Raw genomic sequence first — 18,475 nt, 5'->3', positions numbered from 1 at the left:
AATACTGGGGTATAACCTCAAAAATGACAGAATGATCTCTGTTTGAAACCAAGGCAAACCATTCAACATCACAGTGATACAAGTCTAAGCTCCAACCACAGATGCCCAAGAGGCCAAAGTTTCTCAGTTCTATGAGGACCTACATTTTCATAACAGCAACAAAAGATGTTACATTCATCATAGGGGATTAGAATGCTAAAGTAGGAAATCAAAAGATAACTGGAGTAACAGGCAGTTTTGGCCTTGGAATATAAAATGAAGCAGGGCAGAGACCAATAGAGTTTGGTTAAGATAATTCACTGGTCATAGCAAACATCCTTTTTCAACAACCCAAAAGGTGACGCTGCACAAGGACATGACCAGATGGTCAATACTGAAATCAGATTGATTATATACTTTGCAGCCAAAGGTAGAGAAGCTTTATTTAGTCAGTTAAAATAAGACCTAGAGCTGACTGCGGCTCCAATCATAAGTTTCTTATTGCGAAATTCAGACTTAAATTGAAGAAAGTAGGGAAAACCATCAGACCATATATGAAGTAGAAGTGATGAATAGATGTAAGAGATTAGATCTGGTAGATAGAGTGCCCGCTGAACTATGGACAGAGGTTTGCAATACTGTGCAGAAGGAATCAACAAAAAACATCTCAAACAAAAAGAAGAGCACAAAAGCAAAATGGCTATCTGATGAGGCTTTACAAATAGCTGGGGAAAGAAGGAAAGTGAAAGGTAAAAGGGAAAGGGAAAGATATTCCCAACTGAATGCAAAGTTCCAGAGAATATCAAAAGGAGATAAGAAGGTTTTTTTAAATGAGCAATGCAAAGAAATAGAAGAAAGCAACAGACTGGGAAAGACAAGAGATCTGTTCAAGAAAATTAGAGATATCAAGGGAACATTTTATGCAAAAAAAATGGGCATGATAACAGACACAAGTGGAAGGGACTTAACAGATGCAAAAGAGATTAAGAAGAAATGGCAAGAATACACAGAAGAACTACAGAAGAAAGATCTTCACATTACCAATAATCACAATAATGTGGTTACTGATCTAGAGCCATATATAATGGAGGATGAAGTCAAGTTGGCCTCAGAAAGCACTGTTAACAGTAAGGCTAGCAGAGGTTGCAGAATTCAAGCTGGCTATTTTAAATCCTTTAAAAAAATAGTGCAGCACTCAGATATGCATCAAATTTGGAAAACTCAACAGTGGCCACTGGATTGCAAAAGATCAATTCACATCCCAATCCTAAAGAAGAGCAATACCAAAGAATATTCAAATTACTGAACACTTGTGATCATTTCACAAAGTTATGCTTAAGACTCTGCAAGCTAAGCTTCAGTGATAGGTAAACTGAGAATTACCAGAAGTGCAGGCTGGTTTTCAAAAGGCAGAAGTACTAGAAACCAAATTGCCAACATTCATTGGATTGTGGAGAAACCAAGAGAGTTCCAGAAAAAAAAATCTATTTCTGCTTCATTAACTACACTAAAGCCTTTGACTGTGTGGAACACACCAAAATGTGCCAAGTCCTCAGAGATGGGAGTACTAGATCATCTTCCTTGTCTGCTGAGGAACCTATATTCGAGTCAAGAAGCAGCAGTTAGAACCAAGCATGGCACAACTGATTGGTTTAAGATTGGGAAAGGAGTACGACAAGGCTGTATACTGTCACCTTATTTATTTAACTTATATGGAGAGCACATCATGAGAAATGCCAGGCTGGATGAATCAAAATCTGGAATTAAGCCTGTCAGGAGAAATATCAACAATTTCATATAGGCAGATAATACCACTCTGATGGCAGAGAGTAAAGAGGAATTAAGAAGGTTCTTGATGAAGGTGAAAGAGAGTATAAAAGCTTAACATCAAAAAAAACCAAAACTGAGATCTTGGCAACTGGTCCCATAACTTCTTGGCAAATAGAGAGGAAATGGATGCAACATCAGATTTAATAGCCGTGGGGTCAAAGATCACTGCAGATGGCGACTGTAGCCATTAATTAAATTAAAAGATGCTTGCTCATTCGAAGGAAAGCTATGACGAATCTGGGCAGCATACTAAAAAGCAGAGGCATCACCTTGCTGACAAGTCTGTCTAGTCAAAGCTATATTTTTTTCCAGTAAAAATGTATGACTGTGAGAGTTGGACTATAAGGAAAGCTGAGTGCCTCAGAATCAATGCTTTCTAATTGTGGTGCTGGAAAACACTTTTGAGAATCCCTTGGACAGCAACAAGATCAAATCAGTCAATATTTAAAGAAATTAATTCACACTATTCATTGGAAGTTCAAATACTGAAGCTAAAGCTAAATACTTTGGCCACATAATGAGAAGACAGAAGTCAGTGGAACCAGGGATGGGGAGCCTTTGGCCTCAGGGCTACATGGGCCCCTCTAGGTCCTCAAGTGCAGCCCTTTGACTGAATCCAAATGTTTGTTCTGTGAAGTTTGGATTCAGTCAAAGGGCCGCAGCTGAGGCCCCAGAGGGCCACAAGTAGCCTCGAAGCCGAAGGTTTCCCACCCCTGGCAAAAGACCCTGACATTAGGAAAGATTGAAGGCAAAAGGGGAAGGGGACGGCAGAGGATAAGACAGATAGTGTCACGGAAGCCAACAAATATGAGACTGGACAGACTCTGGGGACAGTGGAAGGTAGAGGGGCCTGGCCCACTATAGCTCATGGGGTTATTAAGAGTAGAACACGACTGAACAAATGAACAACAATACAGTCTCAGGCAATTTCCTGGAGACACTGAGAGGTTAAATGACTTGCCTATATTCATATTCATTTAGGCAGTATGTGTCAAAAATGGGACATCAACCTGGGTTTTCCTGACTTCAAGAGCAGCCCTCTAGCCACTCGTGTGTGTGTGTGTGTGTGTGTGTGTGTGTGTGTGTGTGTGTGTGTGTGTGTGTAGATTTTTCTACCTTCTGACATGCTGGCTTCCTTCAAGTCTCAACTAAAGGCTCACCTACCGGAAGCCTTTCTCAATCTTCCTTTAACCTTAGTGGCTTCCCTCTGAGATTTTCTCAACTTTATACTGTATATATCTTGTTTATACAATTGCACCCCCATTAGACAGAGGACATTCTTCCTTTCCTCGTACCCCAACACTCAGCCCAGTGCTTGGCATGTAGCACCACTTACCGTGCTAAATGAATGCTTGTTGACTTGACTTTTAATTCAGACTCTGATATCCTCAACTTTGGGAGCTCTTTGTTAGAAACTCCCTCCAGTAATGCATTTCAAATACTATTCAAATATCTGCAGCTTGCAGATTTAGAACACTGCCAAGGAGACTGAGAAATCAAGTGACTTGATAGATCATACAACCAAGATATGTTGAAGAAGGGGCCTGAGCTCCAGTGGTACCAACCCTTAGGCCAGATCTCTATCCATGCACTCTGATACCTCTCTATGGTATGTATACATCATCTATTCATTTTTCAATAGATGTTTCAAATTTGTTATGTTTAAAAATTACTATTAAGAAGAGATCAAGCAACATAGGACACAGACAACAGAAATTAAATAAATAAATCAATATGGATGTTCAAATAGTACACTAAAACTTCTTTAGCAAGCAAAACTCAGAACAACACATGTATTTTCTTTTATCTACAATATTTAAAATCACCAGCTTTCATAGGGGCTGACTACAATAAAAAAATGAATATCTTAACTTGGTAATTCTGGGAGCTCAACGTGCTCTCCAAAAAAAGATGTGGATCATATCTGTACACTAGTAATTAATTTTCTGACAATGATATTATGTACTACTTTTGTTTCTCTAACTTCCTGTTTTTTCAACGCTAAAATGCTCATAAACCTCCACAAACAAAAGCAGCTTACCTCAAATATGCAATTTCTATTACTAAGGGCCCATAAACCTCAAAAAAATGGAGTACATGAAGGGAGATCCACAAAGGAATAATTTTGTGCACAACAACCTAATCAATGAAGTTTGAAAAAAGCATGCTGAGAGCACTGAACATTGTTATTTACTTGAGGAAATCAAGAATTCACTTGGTATTTCATATTCTTGGATCGTTTCTCATGGTTTTATGTTGTTGCTGAAGAAAGGAAAAACCCCCAAGACCGTAACATTCATTAACATTTTACTTTCTCTGATACATCAAAGTACTTGGGGGGAGAAACTCACTATTTTTATCCCATGTATCTAAAAGAACTAAGTACAATAACTTTAATTGAAATCAATACTTTATATGCCTCCTAGCTGTCACACAAGTGTTCTGTGTAGAGTAGATCCTTAACAAATATTAGTTGACTTAAAATCAGTTTAAAATCACCACTAAGTAAAATTCATTTTTTTCCCTCAAGAAAGTGAATTCCTGTTATCTGATTATACCTGAATTGATATTCTTATCAATTCAGCTACCTGGATTTCACTTTAGAAGGGTATACACCATACACTTTAAAGTAGTTCATATATTTTAATTGTGCAACTTCACTTCAAAATTGAAAAATTATTTGTGTCTTTATCACATCAAACAAATTGGTAACTATGAAGCTACTGGGAAGTGAACTTTCACCAATTCAATCTATTAATCACAGGCATTTGTAGAAATGTTTTTTTTCTCCCCCACACAGAATTAGGAGCATAAAATCATCATAAAATTAAACTAATACATCTGAACTGTTTTAGCTGATAACAAAAACTACCTCATGCATTCTAAATAAAATTTTATTAATTTATTTTAAACTTACATAGTAAAACTTAAACATACAAAAAGAAAAAGAAACACTATAAATGTAAATACTAAAACATGAATACAAAATAAGAAAAGGGGAAAAAAAGCACTGTCATATGCACAGCAGAATGTAAAAGAGGATTCAAAATATACAGCACTGAATTTGTAATTCTCCGTAACTCAGACTAATACAGGAATCAATATGGTAGTAGAATTATATGTTTATAAACATTTTAGAAAATACATAAATACGGAGCAGCTAGGTGGCACAATGGATACAGCAATGGCGCCCTGAAGTCAGGAGGACCTGAGTTCAAATCCGACCTCAGACCAAACACTTGACACTTACTAGCTGTGTGACCCCGGGCAAGTCACTTAACCCCAATTGCCTTAAAAAAAACCCAAACAGATGAGAAATGTTTAATACTGTAAGCAGAAACCTATTGACAATGGAATCAACAACAGAGCAACAGGTTAATCAGTTCAAACGTAGCAACCTTAAATCAGGCTGCCAAGAGGTACAATGATTCTGTGCTTCCACATTCAGAGATGCAGAGTCCAAAGTCTGTAAGAATACCTCACTTGACAAATTATGCTATTCAAAAAAACATCAGCAGGAAGTTCAAGAACTCAAAGAAGTTCTTATCACTGGCATCAGTTGATCATGGTCATTCATACAACCATAAGGCCCTGCCATTATATAATTACCAGGAGGGTCAATGACAATAAGCCTCTGGATACTGTTGAATTCGAAAAAGTATTGATAAGGGGCTATGAATATAATATGAAAAATGACTCTATAGCTGCGGAAAATAAATAATCTATAAATAACTTCTACAGTATTTTTTACAAGGCCCATTATCAAAGTTGTTTGAAGTTCGTCATGTAACCTTCAAAATTAAAATGATCATCCAGTTGATATTGGGGAAAATATGTGATATAAAATGTGAAGTACAGCTCCTTCACCAAGAAGGTACCACTAATACTGCAAGGCTGAGAACAAAAAAAAACCTCTTAAGAAATGACTCACACCACTAAAAATCGGCAGCTTTTTTGTACTCTTAGAACAGCCTAGCTGGAGAAAATGAATAGGAGCAGGGATTTTCTCTGAAGAACAAGAGTCTGAGGAGGAGGAGCCAATGTCATTCCATCTAAACTCTCCTATGTTAACTGCATCCACTCCTATTATTGCCAGTTCAACATTATTGCATCCACTCCTATTATCACCAGTTCAACATTTTATCAGTGACTTAGGTGAAGGTACCATGGCATGCTAAACAAATTTGAAAATGACACAAAGCTGGGAGGGACAATGAAGGCATGAGTTAACCAGAGTCAGTATCTGAAAAAATCTCAATGGGTTAGAAAAATAAATAAAAACCAATCAAATAAAATTTAGCCAGGAATAGACAACAGTTTGTGTGAAAAATATCTAGGGTTTTAGTGATCTTCAAGTTCAGTATGAGTCAATGGTGTATGCTGGCAGCCAAAAAAGTTTAACAATCTTAGGCTGTGCTAAGAAACACATGAAAATCCAGGGCAAGGGAAATGACAGCCCTGCTATACCCTGCCCTGGTCAGAGCATTACTGGAACTATGTTCAACTGGAGGTACCACATTTTAGGGGAAAATAGTGACAAGCTGGGACATATCCAGAGGATGACTGGTCAGGATGGTGAGAGGACTAGAGGCTTTGCTAAATGAAAAGAGGTTGAAACAAAGGAAGATGTTTAGCCTAAAGATGACAAAACTCAGGAAACACATAATAGCCGTCCATAAGTTTCTGAAGGGTTGTAGGGCCGAACAAGGATGGAGGAAAGAACCAGAAAGGTAGGTTTAGGCTCAATTAGAGGAAAAACCACCTAATAATTAAGAGTTGTTCAAAAATGAAATGGGTTTCCTTTGGAAGTAATAAGGTCCCTGTTACTGAAGTTTTTCAATTGCCTCTGATCAAACATGTTATAAAAAGAATTCCTGGTAAGAGAAAGGCAAACGAAATGACCTCTAAGGTCTCCTTCAACTATAAGATTCTGCAATATGCACCCAGCCATTGCACCAAACAATTTGAAAACTAGAAATGAAACTTTTGCTCTAAGGCGAAAAATAAAAATATAAATGGCTTGAAAGGCTAATCAAACAAACAAAAAATCATCCGTTATAACAAAGAATTTAAAAAGAGGGGGAAAAAATAGCTCAGCAAAACTACCCTACTATTCAACCAAGTAATTATTATTATTATTATTATTATTATTATTATTATTATTGTTGTTGTTGTTGTTATCATCATCATTATTATATAGTCCTTACTATGTGCCAAGCACTGTGCTAAGTGCTTTATAATTATTATCTCATTTGATCCTCACAACACCCTGGGAAGTACATACTGTTATTATCCCCATTTTACAGATGAGGAAACTGAGCCAAAAAGATGTTAAGTGACTTGGTGAAGCTGGATTTGAGTACCATTCTTCCTGACTCCAGTCCCAGTGCTCTATCCACTGCACCATCTACCTTCTCCTATAATGGTGTTTCAAACCTATACTCCCTTAACTTTGCAAAGAAGTAAGAGAAGTGTATCTACATGTACATATATTTATTTATTTAATTATTTATTTATTTATTTGTTTGCTTGCTTGCTTATTCATTCATTCATTCATTCATTCATTCATTCATTCATTCATTTATTTATTTATTTTCATATCTGTTCTTTGGGAGCAAATTTGGTCATTTTAATTTCACAGAATCACAGAATTGTAGAGTTTGAAAAGACCTCAGTAGCTATCCAGTCTAGCCTATACAAGAAAGGAACTTCCATTAAAACATACTCAATAAAGTGATTGCTCACGCACCCATTTGAAGACTTCCAAGGAAAAGAAACCCACTAGGCTCTTGAGGCAATCCATTACACTTTCAGACAACTCTAATTGTTAGGAAGATTTTTCTAACTTTAATCCTAAATTGGCTTCTTTAAAAATCCCATTCATTTCTCCTGACTCTGTCCTCTGGGTCCAAAAAAGAATAAATCTATTCCCTTCTCCAATGACAGCCCTTCAAATACCTTAAAACAAAAATTTTAAAAGGACTTGTTAGTCCTCCCTCCCCCAATCTTCTTTTGTCCAGGCTAAACATACCATGTCCTTCAACCAGTCCTCATGTCATAGATACAAGGCCCTTCACCATTCTAGATGAGCTTTTCTGGACACTCTCCACTTTATCAAGATCTCTCTTAAACCAAGGTGGCCAGAACTGGACACAATACACCAGATGAGATTTAATGAAGGCAGAGTTCAGTGGAAGCTTTTAGTACTGAGGTCTTATTATTTTCATTTACATGTTTGCAATTGTGTATACTGTTTTCCTAGTTCTGCTTATGTCACTTTCCTTCAACTTATGTAAGTCTTCCCATGTTTCTCTATATTCATTGTATTCATCATTTCTTATGATGCAGTAATATTCCATTATATTCCTATACTACAACTTGTTTAGCCATTCCCCTATTTATGGACATCAAATTTGTTTCCAGTTCTTCATTACTACAAAAAGTGCCACTATAAATATTTGGGGTGTGTGTGTACATGCGCGCACGCACGTGTGTGTACACACACAGAGCTTCTCCTTTTGACTTTGACCTCCTTGAGGTTTATGCATAGCTTTGTGATCTCTAGGTCAATGAGTACAGACGTTTTAATCATTTTCTTCACATAATTCCAAACTGCACTCCAGAATGGTTTGACTAATTCACAATTCCACCAATAGTTCATTTTTGTTTGATTATTCTCATCTTTTGTCATCTTCGTCAATTTGCTGGGGGTGAGTAGAAACCTCAGAGTTGTTTTTATTTGCAGTTCTCTTATTGGTGATTTGCAATAGTTTTACTTAGAGTTGCTAGGAGTTTGCAATTCTTTTTCTGAGATCTGTTTATTCATATTCTTTGACCATTCATCTCTATTGGAGAATGTCTTTTTGTCTCTACCTAGATGTCCACCAGCACCTCAAACATATATGCAAGATGCAGCTTTCCGTATTTCCCCCTTAAACCTGCTTTCCATGTGACTTCATTATTACTATCTCTGATAACACCATTTGTGCTGTTTCCCATGTTTGAAATCTTGGCATTCAACTATTCTTTCTCCCTCACCTCTCACTGTCCAATCAGCTACCAAAACCTATCAGTTCCACCTCTAAAACATCCCTTGGATCAGTCTTCTCTATTCACATTGCAATCATCCTAAGACATGCATTTTATTACTATCCAATTGTACTAAAACTATTTTAAAAGCCTCCTATCTTCCTCTTTCCCTCTTCCCCAATCCATCTATCATACCACTGATAGAATATCTTTGCTTTATATGGATTAAGCGGGCACTTGTATATCAAAAAGTATTGTGTCTATCAAGTAAAAATCAAATTCTTTGCCTGCCATTCAAGGTTCTACATAATCTAGAGCTACCCTGCTTTATTTCATATCGCTACTCCCTACAATTTTCCACTCTAGCCAGAATACCTTGAAATACCCTCCCTTCTGCAATTCCTCAGCCTGTTCCCTATTCCTAAAATGCCCCATTCCTTCTTTTCACTTATAGTCCTACTCATCTCCTAAAGCTCAACTCCATCATCACCTCTAAAATCTTACCTGATAATTAATCATCCTCCCCCATACCTCATGTGACATTTTGTTCTGCAACTCTGTACTCCACTTATATAATATTGCATATCTCTGTGTGTAGCACAGCATTTTGCAGTGACAGGCTTAACAAAATGCTTGTTGAATTGAAATGAGTTTATGAATTGAAATGAGTTTATGTCTTATTCCCAACGTGCCTCCTCTAAACTTTGTATCTCTTCCAGCATCTGCCACAATGCTTTTCACACATCAGGCTCTAAGAAATGAGGGCTTTGGTGTTACTTTTACATAGTATCTCTTGAATACACAACACCTCTCTTTCATTTCCAATGCAGCCACCCAATCACACCACCATTACGTCCTGAATATACTGCACCTATTAAGAGTATCCTTCTAAGTAGTTCTTCACCTTCTCCCCACTCCGATCTAGCTTACATATCACTGCCATGTTAATCTTCCTACTGTACTACTCTGATCATGTCACTCCCCTCTTCAAAAACCTTTGCTCTCTACCAAATCAAGTACAAATTCCTTAGACTCGTATTCAAGGCCCCTTCACAACCTAGATCCAACCTACTTTTCTAGCTTTACTCTGCACTACTCTCCCCACCCCCCATTCCCATGCAACTGCCAAAATGGACTATTCATTATTCTTGAACTGGTCTTGTACTTACCTACCTTCATGTACTTGTTCCTACCATCCTTTATCTTTGGAATGCCCTCTTTTCCTCACTGCCCCATCTTCTACTATTGAAATCCTATCCATTCTGTAAGTGCCAATTCAAATGCTTCCTCTTTCATGATGCCTTCCCTGATCCCCCATCAGAAAGTATTTTTCCTACGTTGGACCTCATAGCACTTTTTATCTCTCCTATGTATATATTATATCCCATCTTGTACTGTAGCTATTTGTGTGTATATCTCTTTTTATTACTTTAGTATCTTTCAGCACTTAATATAAAACTTTGCACATGATAGACATTTACTATGTATTTGAGTAAACAGGTCATAAACTTGGAAGAAAGGCCTTGGAAAATTCCACATCACTTTGAAACACCAGGAAGGAGTAGAAAAAAAATTGAAATAAAAACTTCCAGTGTCACAGTGTTGGGGTGAAGTATCAACCTATTAATAGTCATCCTGTACAAGATAAACTACGTACAATCAATGATGAGAATGGAAGAGGGTAAAGACTTCTTTTAAATTCTTCTGTAAAAAACTTGTACCGATTATTTGCAACATGAAGATTGCCAAATACTCTTCTTCTGATAATAGGTCTGCAATTACCTTGGTTGGATTTGAGGAATTGTGTGTTGAAAACTAATAAACTGTCACTATTAGAGTTCATCAGCCTCAAGCAAAAAGCCATACTGAAGGCATGGTTACAGACTAAAGACACCCTGAAGCAGATGGCGGGTGGATAAAAGCCAATGGCATATGCCAAACATCTCGTCATTCACAATGTAACTCGGTCAACAAGAGAATCGGTCCTGCTGAATTACTGTGTTGTATTTCAAGATTTGCCACAGCTATCTCTATCAAGATTTATCAGAGAACTTGCAAAATAAACAATAACATATAATGAATGCTATTCTGTCCCCTTTCATTTTTACCACAAGTACTGAACCTTTTCTAGGAAATATAACAGTGGAAGGAGTACTGGTTCTAGACTCACAGAACCTGGGTTCAAATCCTACTTCTGATACTACCTGTGTGATCCTGGGAAAGTCACTAAACCTTGGTCTGCCTCAGTTTCCTAATTTGTAAAATGAAGGGGATGGACTAGATGATTTTTAAAGTCCCTTCCAGCTCTAAACCTGTGATCTTGTGATTTATATCTATGATCTTTAAGATCATATTTAAATATAATATGGCTTCTGAAGCAGTACAAGTAAGTAAAGGGCAACATATGTAATTCATGTTTTTGCATGGACTCAGTGGCTCAGCGGATAGAACACCAGGCCTGGAGTCAGAAAGACTCATCTTCCTGAGTTCAAATCTGGCCTCAGACACTTAGAAGCTGTCATTTACATCACTTAATCTTATTTGCCTCAGTTTTCTCATCTTTAAATGAACTACAAAAGGAAGTGACAAGCCACTCCAATATCTTTGCCAAGAAAAGCCCAAATGGGGTCACAAAAAGTCAGACACAACTGAAATGAAGCAGCAACAGCAGCAGCAGTAACAACAACAGATGCTATTCTAAACTATAACAGTTTATATTTGTAATTTGCTTTAGATATATTTTCCCCTTATGGCAACCAAAAGAATCAAAGAGAATTTTAAGTGATTTTCCCAAGATTACATAATAATAGTTTATTAGCAGAGGTGCAAGGACTACATTCCATGTCTCCTGACTTCTAATCTCAAACCATTTCCACTGTACCATGTTGTCCATAGAATAAAATTCTCTTTAACCCTATACCTCATTTATCTAATCCTAATCTACCTCATTACTTTCAAGAGTGTGTTGTCTCGAGTTGAATGCGAAGGGATGATGCCTAAAAAATAAAATTAAGGGGTGAGAAAGGATTATACTGAGAGAAGGGGAAAGGGAGAGGTAGAATGGGGTAAATTATCTCACATAAAACAGACCAGAAAAGGCTTTTACAGTGGAGGGGAAACAGCAAAGGTGAGAGGGAATGAGTTAATCTTACTCTCATAGGATTTGGCTTAAGGAGGGAATAACATACACATTCAATTAGGTATAGAAATCTATCTCACCCTATGGGAAAATAGGGGGAAAGGGATAAAAGAGGGGATGATAGAAAGGAGGGTAGATTGGGGGAGGGGGCAATCAGAAGCAAACACTTTTGAGGAGGGACAGGGTCAAAAGAGAGAATAGAATAAATGGGGGGCAGGATAGGATAGAGGGAAATATAGTTTTCCACAACATGACTATTATAGAAGTGTTTTGCATAACTACACATGTATAACCTGTATCGAGTTGCTTGCCTTCTCAATGACGGTAGGTGGGGAGGGAAGAAGGGAGAGAATTTGGAACCCAAAGTTTTAAAAACAAATGTTAAAAATTATTTTTATATGCAACTGGGAATTAAGATATACAGGCAATGGGGTATAGAAATCTATCCTGCCCTACAGGAAAATAGAGGGAAGTGGATAAGAGAAGAGGAGGTGATAGAAGGGAGGGCAGATTAGGAGGAGTATTCAGAATGCACACCCTCTTAGGGTGGGGAGAGGGGAGAGACAGGGAGAAAATTTGGAACGCAAAATCCTGTGGAAGTAAATGTTGAAAACTAAAAATAAATTAATTAATTAAATTTTTTTTAAAAGAACATGATACTAGCTTATTCTCTAAGAGCTCACTGAGATAACTCATTTAACTATGGTAATTCAGTGTTATAACCCAATATTACAGTTACGTAAGTAAATATAAGATATGAAACAAAATCATCTACCTCCTTACAACGTGGAATTTTGCTGTTATTTTTTTCCAGCATAATAAATTTCAAAATATCTGAAAAAGATGGATATTTCCATGTGGGCCAAGGATTGACGTATCTTCCATCTTTTCCTTTCTGTGATTTGGTTACGGCCTCCTCTAACCTATAGTCCAACCTGAAGCTTTTTCTGCATGACCTCTCAGAATCTTTTGTGTTACGTCTGGTTGAATCCTTGAATTCTTTTTTCACTTCTTCCAAGAGTTGGCTGTTACTTATTATCATAGAAGTCTTGCTTTCCTCTTGGTTTTCTTCCATATTGTTTGTTGATGATCTAAAAAATATAGAAGGGAAAATAATTAAATACAAAGACAAAAGCATTGGCACAGTTTCCTTATTCAGTCTTGTTTTACCATACCTTCTGCTTCTTTAGATAAGAAAAATTCTTATACCTATTTGCCACTGGGATTCCAAGACTGCACTTTCCCAGGACTTTCTAAAGGAGCAGATTTCCATTAGTTCAATCTTTCTTCCTGTAGAACACATTTTTGTGCTCCAGTATTACTGCTCACTAAAATTTTTTTAAAAAGAGAAATGTTTGCTCTTCTCTTTACCAATACTACCAGACCTTCCATGCTGATGTTTTTAAGTTCAGTTTGAATCCTAGCCAGGAGTTTTTAAAAAGCAGCCAGTCTGTGAAAGGAAAAACAGAGAAAGGACTGGAGATGCAGTATCCCTAACCGCCCCCGGGATTTTAAGGAAACATAATGAAAAGCACTTGGCAGCACAGATGGACCAACCAATAGAAAAAAACAAAAGAGCGAGAAGCTGCAACAGAGGAGAGAGCAAGGTGGGCCATCATGCCTCTCCTGCATTACAGATCAATGCCTACCATGTGCCAGGCATTAGGCTATGCCTTAGGGATATGAAGAAAGATAAAAGACAGTCCTAGTACTCAAGAAGATCACAATCTAATGGGAGAAATAAATCACTGTGTATAGACAAACTATATATAAGATAAATTAGAAATAATCAATGGAGGGAAGGCACTAAAATTAAGAAGGATCAGGAAAGTCTTCCTATAGGAGGTAGAATTTTAGATGGGACATATGAAGGATGCCAGGAGGCAGAGATAAGGAGGAAGGGCCTGCCATGCACAGAAATCAATCAGTGAAAATGCCCAGAATCTGGGACAGCTAGATGGCTCAGTGGATAGAGCACCGGCCCTGCGTTCAAATCCAGATGCAGACCAAACACTTGACACTTCCTAGCTGTGTGACCCTGGGCAAGTCACTTAACCCCAATTGCCTAATACATATATATACACATATGTATACATATATATTATATACGTATATGTATACATACACACATATACATACATACATATGTACACACACACACACACACACACACACATATATAATAAATCCCTTCATTTCACAAAACAGGACACTGAGCCCCAAGGAGATTAAGTGATTTGGCTAATGTCACACAGGTACAAAGCTGGGATTTTTAATCCTAGCATTTTTCAAAAGCCTCAATTAGTTCAAGGTTTTAACTACCTTAAACTATTCTTAAAAGATAATGCCAATGAAATATTATACTATAAGAAATGAGCCGGATGCTCTCAGAAAAACCTGGAAAGACTTGCATGGGTTGATGTAAAGTGAAAAGTACTGTGTACAGCATAACAGCAATACTGTAAAATGATCAGTTGTGAATGACAGCTATTCTCAGCAATACAATGATCCAAGACAACTGTAAGGGACTTAAGATGAAAAATGCTATCCATACCCAGAGAAAGAACTGATGGTGTCTGTATACAGATTGAAGCATACTTTTTTAAAACTTTATTTTTCTAGAGGTTTTTTCCTCTAGGTTTTCTTTCACAACATGACTTTTATGGAAATGTTTTGCATGACTACACACGTATAATCTATATCGAATTCCCTGCCTTATCAATGTGGGGAGGGGCTGAGGAGGGAGGACAGGAGAGAATTTGGAACTCACAAGTTTTAAAAAACGAATGTTAAAAATTGTTTTTACATATAACTGGTAAAAAATAAAATACTAAATAAAAGGGGGGAGGGGGAGAATGCCAAACAAACAAAGAAAAAGATCATGCCACTCTTGTATTCAAATTAAATTGTGTTGTCTCATTCTCATTTTTTGGTACTGATCCTTTTTGTAGGTTTGAGTTAATTACAGAGCTCCTCAAAAAACCACATCACTCTGTTTAAACATCTTCCTCTTATGTTCCCCATTGCAATCATTTCCAATTGTTGGGGCAAAATTTCCTTCCTGACAAACATGTCTCTTATGACAAAGTCCCTTTAGAGTGTTACGCCACTGGAAGATAACTATTTTTCCCCTGAACTTCCTAAAATCCTCAATCCACTCTCTTAAAGTCTACTGTAGATGTCAGATTATACCTCATGGTGTGTTAAACCACTGGAAGATAACTATTTTTCTATGAACTTCCTAAAATCCACAGTCCACTCTCTTAAAGTCTAGTGTAGCTGTCAGAACATGCCTCATGATGTGGTGAACAGAATGCAGTTTTTGGAGTCAAGAAGAAGCAAGTTTGAATCCCGCCGGGATATTCACTCAGTAAATGACTAGGGGCAAATCACTTGAGCCCCTTGCACAATGAGGGGTTCAGATTCAATGACTACCAGGATTCCTTCCAGCTCTAAATCTAAAAGCCCAAGATCTATTTCAAATCCTAAGATAACATGGTCATTTCCTCCCAAGGTTCTGGTTTTGATTTCACCAGTTTCTTTTTTATTAAATTTCTGGAATAACCACAAACTCAGAAGGAGAAAAAATTTTTCTCAGCATGAATAATAAAAAAACACTGTAGAAGAGATGAAAACATTTAGATGGCATATATCAAATATAGTTTCACAAGAGTGCGAAAGCAGCCCAAAGCATATTAAAATGTAATTGGGAAATATTTAACAAAATTAAAATACTACATAACAAAGATAATGTTAACATGTGGTTTTCTATTTCAATATGCAGCCTGAAAGGATTCTTAAGTATGTTTTAGTAGCCATGGTTTTATTTGAATCTGATACCAGTGGCATATGCCATGATTCGATAGAGAATTATGTGACCAGAAGGGGAAAAAATGCTCTTTTCATGAGCAAAATGGTCAAAGTCAACCGGCACCAAAACCCCCAAATTCAAGGGGAGGGCTACAAAAAAGAAAAAGTACAAAAGGACGGAGACTTGTTAAAAGAAGAATGTGAAGACAGTAGACATGCCAATGAGGAGAATTTAAACAAAATTCTAGTTACTAGAAACATTTAAAATTGATGTTTCAGTTTTAAAGAAATTAAAAATTCTACAATTGTTTTTATTTTAGTACTAAAGCATGGGCAGCTATAAAGCATGGCAGGGCAAGATACTAAACTTTTAGACTTATGGTAATTCTTTGATAGATTTTTTTTTTAGTGACAATATCGCTCATACTTTGACAAATGTTAGTAAGTAATCTAATTACAACAAAAGTCTTTAAAGAAATAAAATATGATCTGTAATCAACACAAGCACAGCATTACCGTCTTATGCTACCAAAGAGACTGTTTTAAATTCAGCAAGTAAATTTTAGCTTAATGAAAATCACCCATTTAAATAGCTTATTTATTTATAAAACTGAATCAGAAAACAGATTTAAGTTTTTATTTTCTTACAAATAAGCATCTAATGAATTAGAAGTTACAGTGAAGTTTTGTTTTCCATGAGCCCCCAAATTTATTTTTCAGGTATTTCCTTTGACTTTTTAAAGTCATCAGATCCATAGGTTTAAACATTAAGTCAGCATAAAGATAAAATGAATGAAATGAATGTCAGCAGAGCTATAAATGTCCATTTAGTTTTTGTACAAGAAGAGGAGAATTAATTGATGCATGGATTTAAAAACTGATTAGAGATATAATCATTACTAGCCAAGGCAGAAGTAAACTGTTACATGGTAATTATTTTACCACGGTATTACATGGGGCAAGACACAAGGACCTGAAATTTATTAAAGTCAGTGGTGCTATACTACGAAATCAGCTATGCTTTATCAAGGTGTGTGAGTGTCAAAGATCTCATCCTGCCTTCAGGATAGCCACTTATGTAAAAATAAAGAAGTCTTGTTCATCTTGTTTATTAGCATCCTGAACTCTGCTAAATGCTCAAAAAAGTAAGGAATTTCCAGTAAATATATTACTTATCATCTGTTACATTAGAATATAAGCAGTATTAATGGTTTACATGTAAAAGTCACATTACAAAGTACTACTTGATTACAGTTACCAAGTTTAACACCCCCCCCCCATATTCCAGATGAGATACCTGAGGCTTAGGGAGGTTGTGATTTTCCCAAACTCACACAGATCGGTAACATCTGAGGTTAGAGTTGAGACCAGGTTCTCTAATTGCAGAGCCTTGGGCTTGTTCTACTCATTTCAACATTTAAACAATGTACTATTACAAGTACAGTAAAGTTAATCTAATTGAATTAAATCTACTTTTCTATTTTATTAACACTGCTGCCTGATGCGATTCAAAGAACCTCTCAACATTTCAGGAATTTGTGCCTGTGCAACTGTAATGTATGCCAAAACATACAAATTCTTCTCAATCATCAGATGAAAATATTTCTACAAATATCACAGTAGGTCAAGTTTTCTCTTACCCTTTCTTAAAATTTAAATTTTAACAAAATATTAGTCATTAATGTCCTCCTTCTCAGGAGGACTTCGGTTTGCAAACCTGTTTTCCTCACTTTGAAATTAAGCTTCTGTTTGATTCCTGACTCCCCTGTCTCTGGCCTGCTTTGTTAAGCTCGGGCCACCCACAGGTTAGGTTCCAGTTGATACTAGCAACATTTAAAATTTAATTTCTTATGTTATGATGAAGTTGAAGACTATAAATGTTTTTATTTCAGTGCTAGATCATGGGCAGACGTAAAGGAGGGTGGGGCAAGAGACAAGGACCTGAAATTCATTAAAGTCAGTGGTGCTATACTAGGAAATCAGCTATGCTTTATCAAGGGATGTGAGTGTCAAAGATCTCAGAAAAAACAAGGAGGAAGGAGATTCCAAGTAAAGAGGTCTGCACCAGTGTTTTGGAATCTGAACCTCACAGAAGGTAATGGGCAAGTAGATTCCAGAAAGAGACCCAAGAACAAAATCCCAGGATCCAACATGAATCCATTTAAGGGATATAACTGCATTATGACTGTTGATCCAAGGACAAAAGGTAAACGCCCTCTGCCTTAATCTCAAAAAGCCTGATGGTGTGGGTAAATAAACAATGGCAAGAAGTCACAGAGGAAAATCTTTGGTGTTATGATGATAATGAAAACACTGCAGCATATGCTTTGTATGTTAGCGCAAGATCATGGGCAGCTACAAAGTAGATGGGCAAGGACCAGAACCTATGTTGTTATAAAAGCTGTAAATTCAAATTTCTTAAATAAGACAAGAGGATGTTCATACGACTCATTATTATATGATTTTAGACATAAAGGGTGATACCATAAGCAAATTAGGAGAGCAAGGAATAATTTACCTGTTAGATCTATGGAGAAAGGAAGAATTATGACCAAACAAGAGACAGAGACCATTATGAAATACAAAATGGACAATTTTGATTACATTAAATTAAAAAGGTTTTGCACAAACAAAACCTATACAACCAAGACCAAAAGGAAAGCAGAAAGCTGGGAAACAATTTTTACT

General features: G+C 36.7%; 1 protein-coding gene across 5 annotated transcripts in view; it reads right to left on the bottom strand.

The window, feature by feature from the left end:
- The window catches only part of NAPEPLD (N-acyl phosphatidylethanolamine phospholipase D), a 93,227-nt gene that overhangs the window by 15,122 nt on the left and 59,630 nt on the right, over positions 1-18,475 (bottom strand). For all 5 annotated transcript variants that reach the window (XM_020984524.2, XM_020984522.2, XM_020984523.2 and 2 more), the window contains one exon: positions 12,753-13,068. In XM_020984524.2, the coding sequence (XP_020840183.1) occupies positions 12,753-13,052 (300 nt within the window). In that variant the 5' untranslated portion in view covers positions 13,053-13,068. The remainder of the gene's footprint in view (positions 1-12,752; positions 13,069-18,475) is intronic.

This window comes from Phascolarctos cinereus, unplaced genomic scaffold (assembly GCF_003287225.1).
Source record: "Phascolarctos cinereus isolate Bilbo 61053 unplaced genomic scaffold, phaCin_HiC Scaffold_1;HRSCAF=81, whole genome shotgun sequence".
NCBI classification, from domain to species: Eukaryota; Metazoa; Chordata; class Mammalia; order Diprotodontia; family Phascolarctidae; genus Phascolarctos; species Phascolarctos cinereus.
The sequence above is the reverse complement of the archived record's forward strand: the minus strand, read 5'-3'. Positions and strand labels throughout refer to the sequence as shown.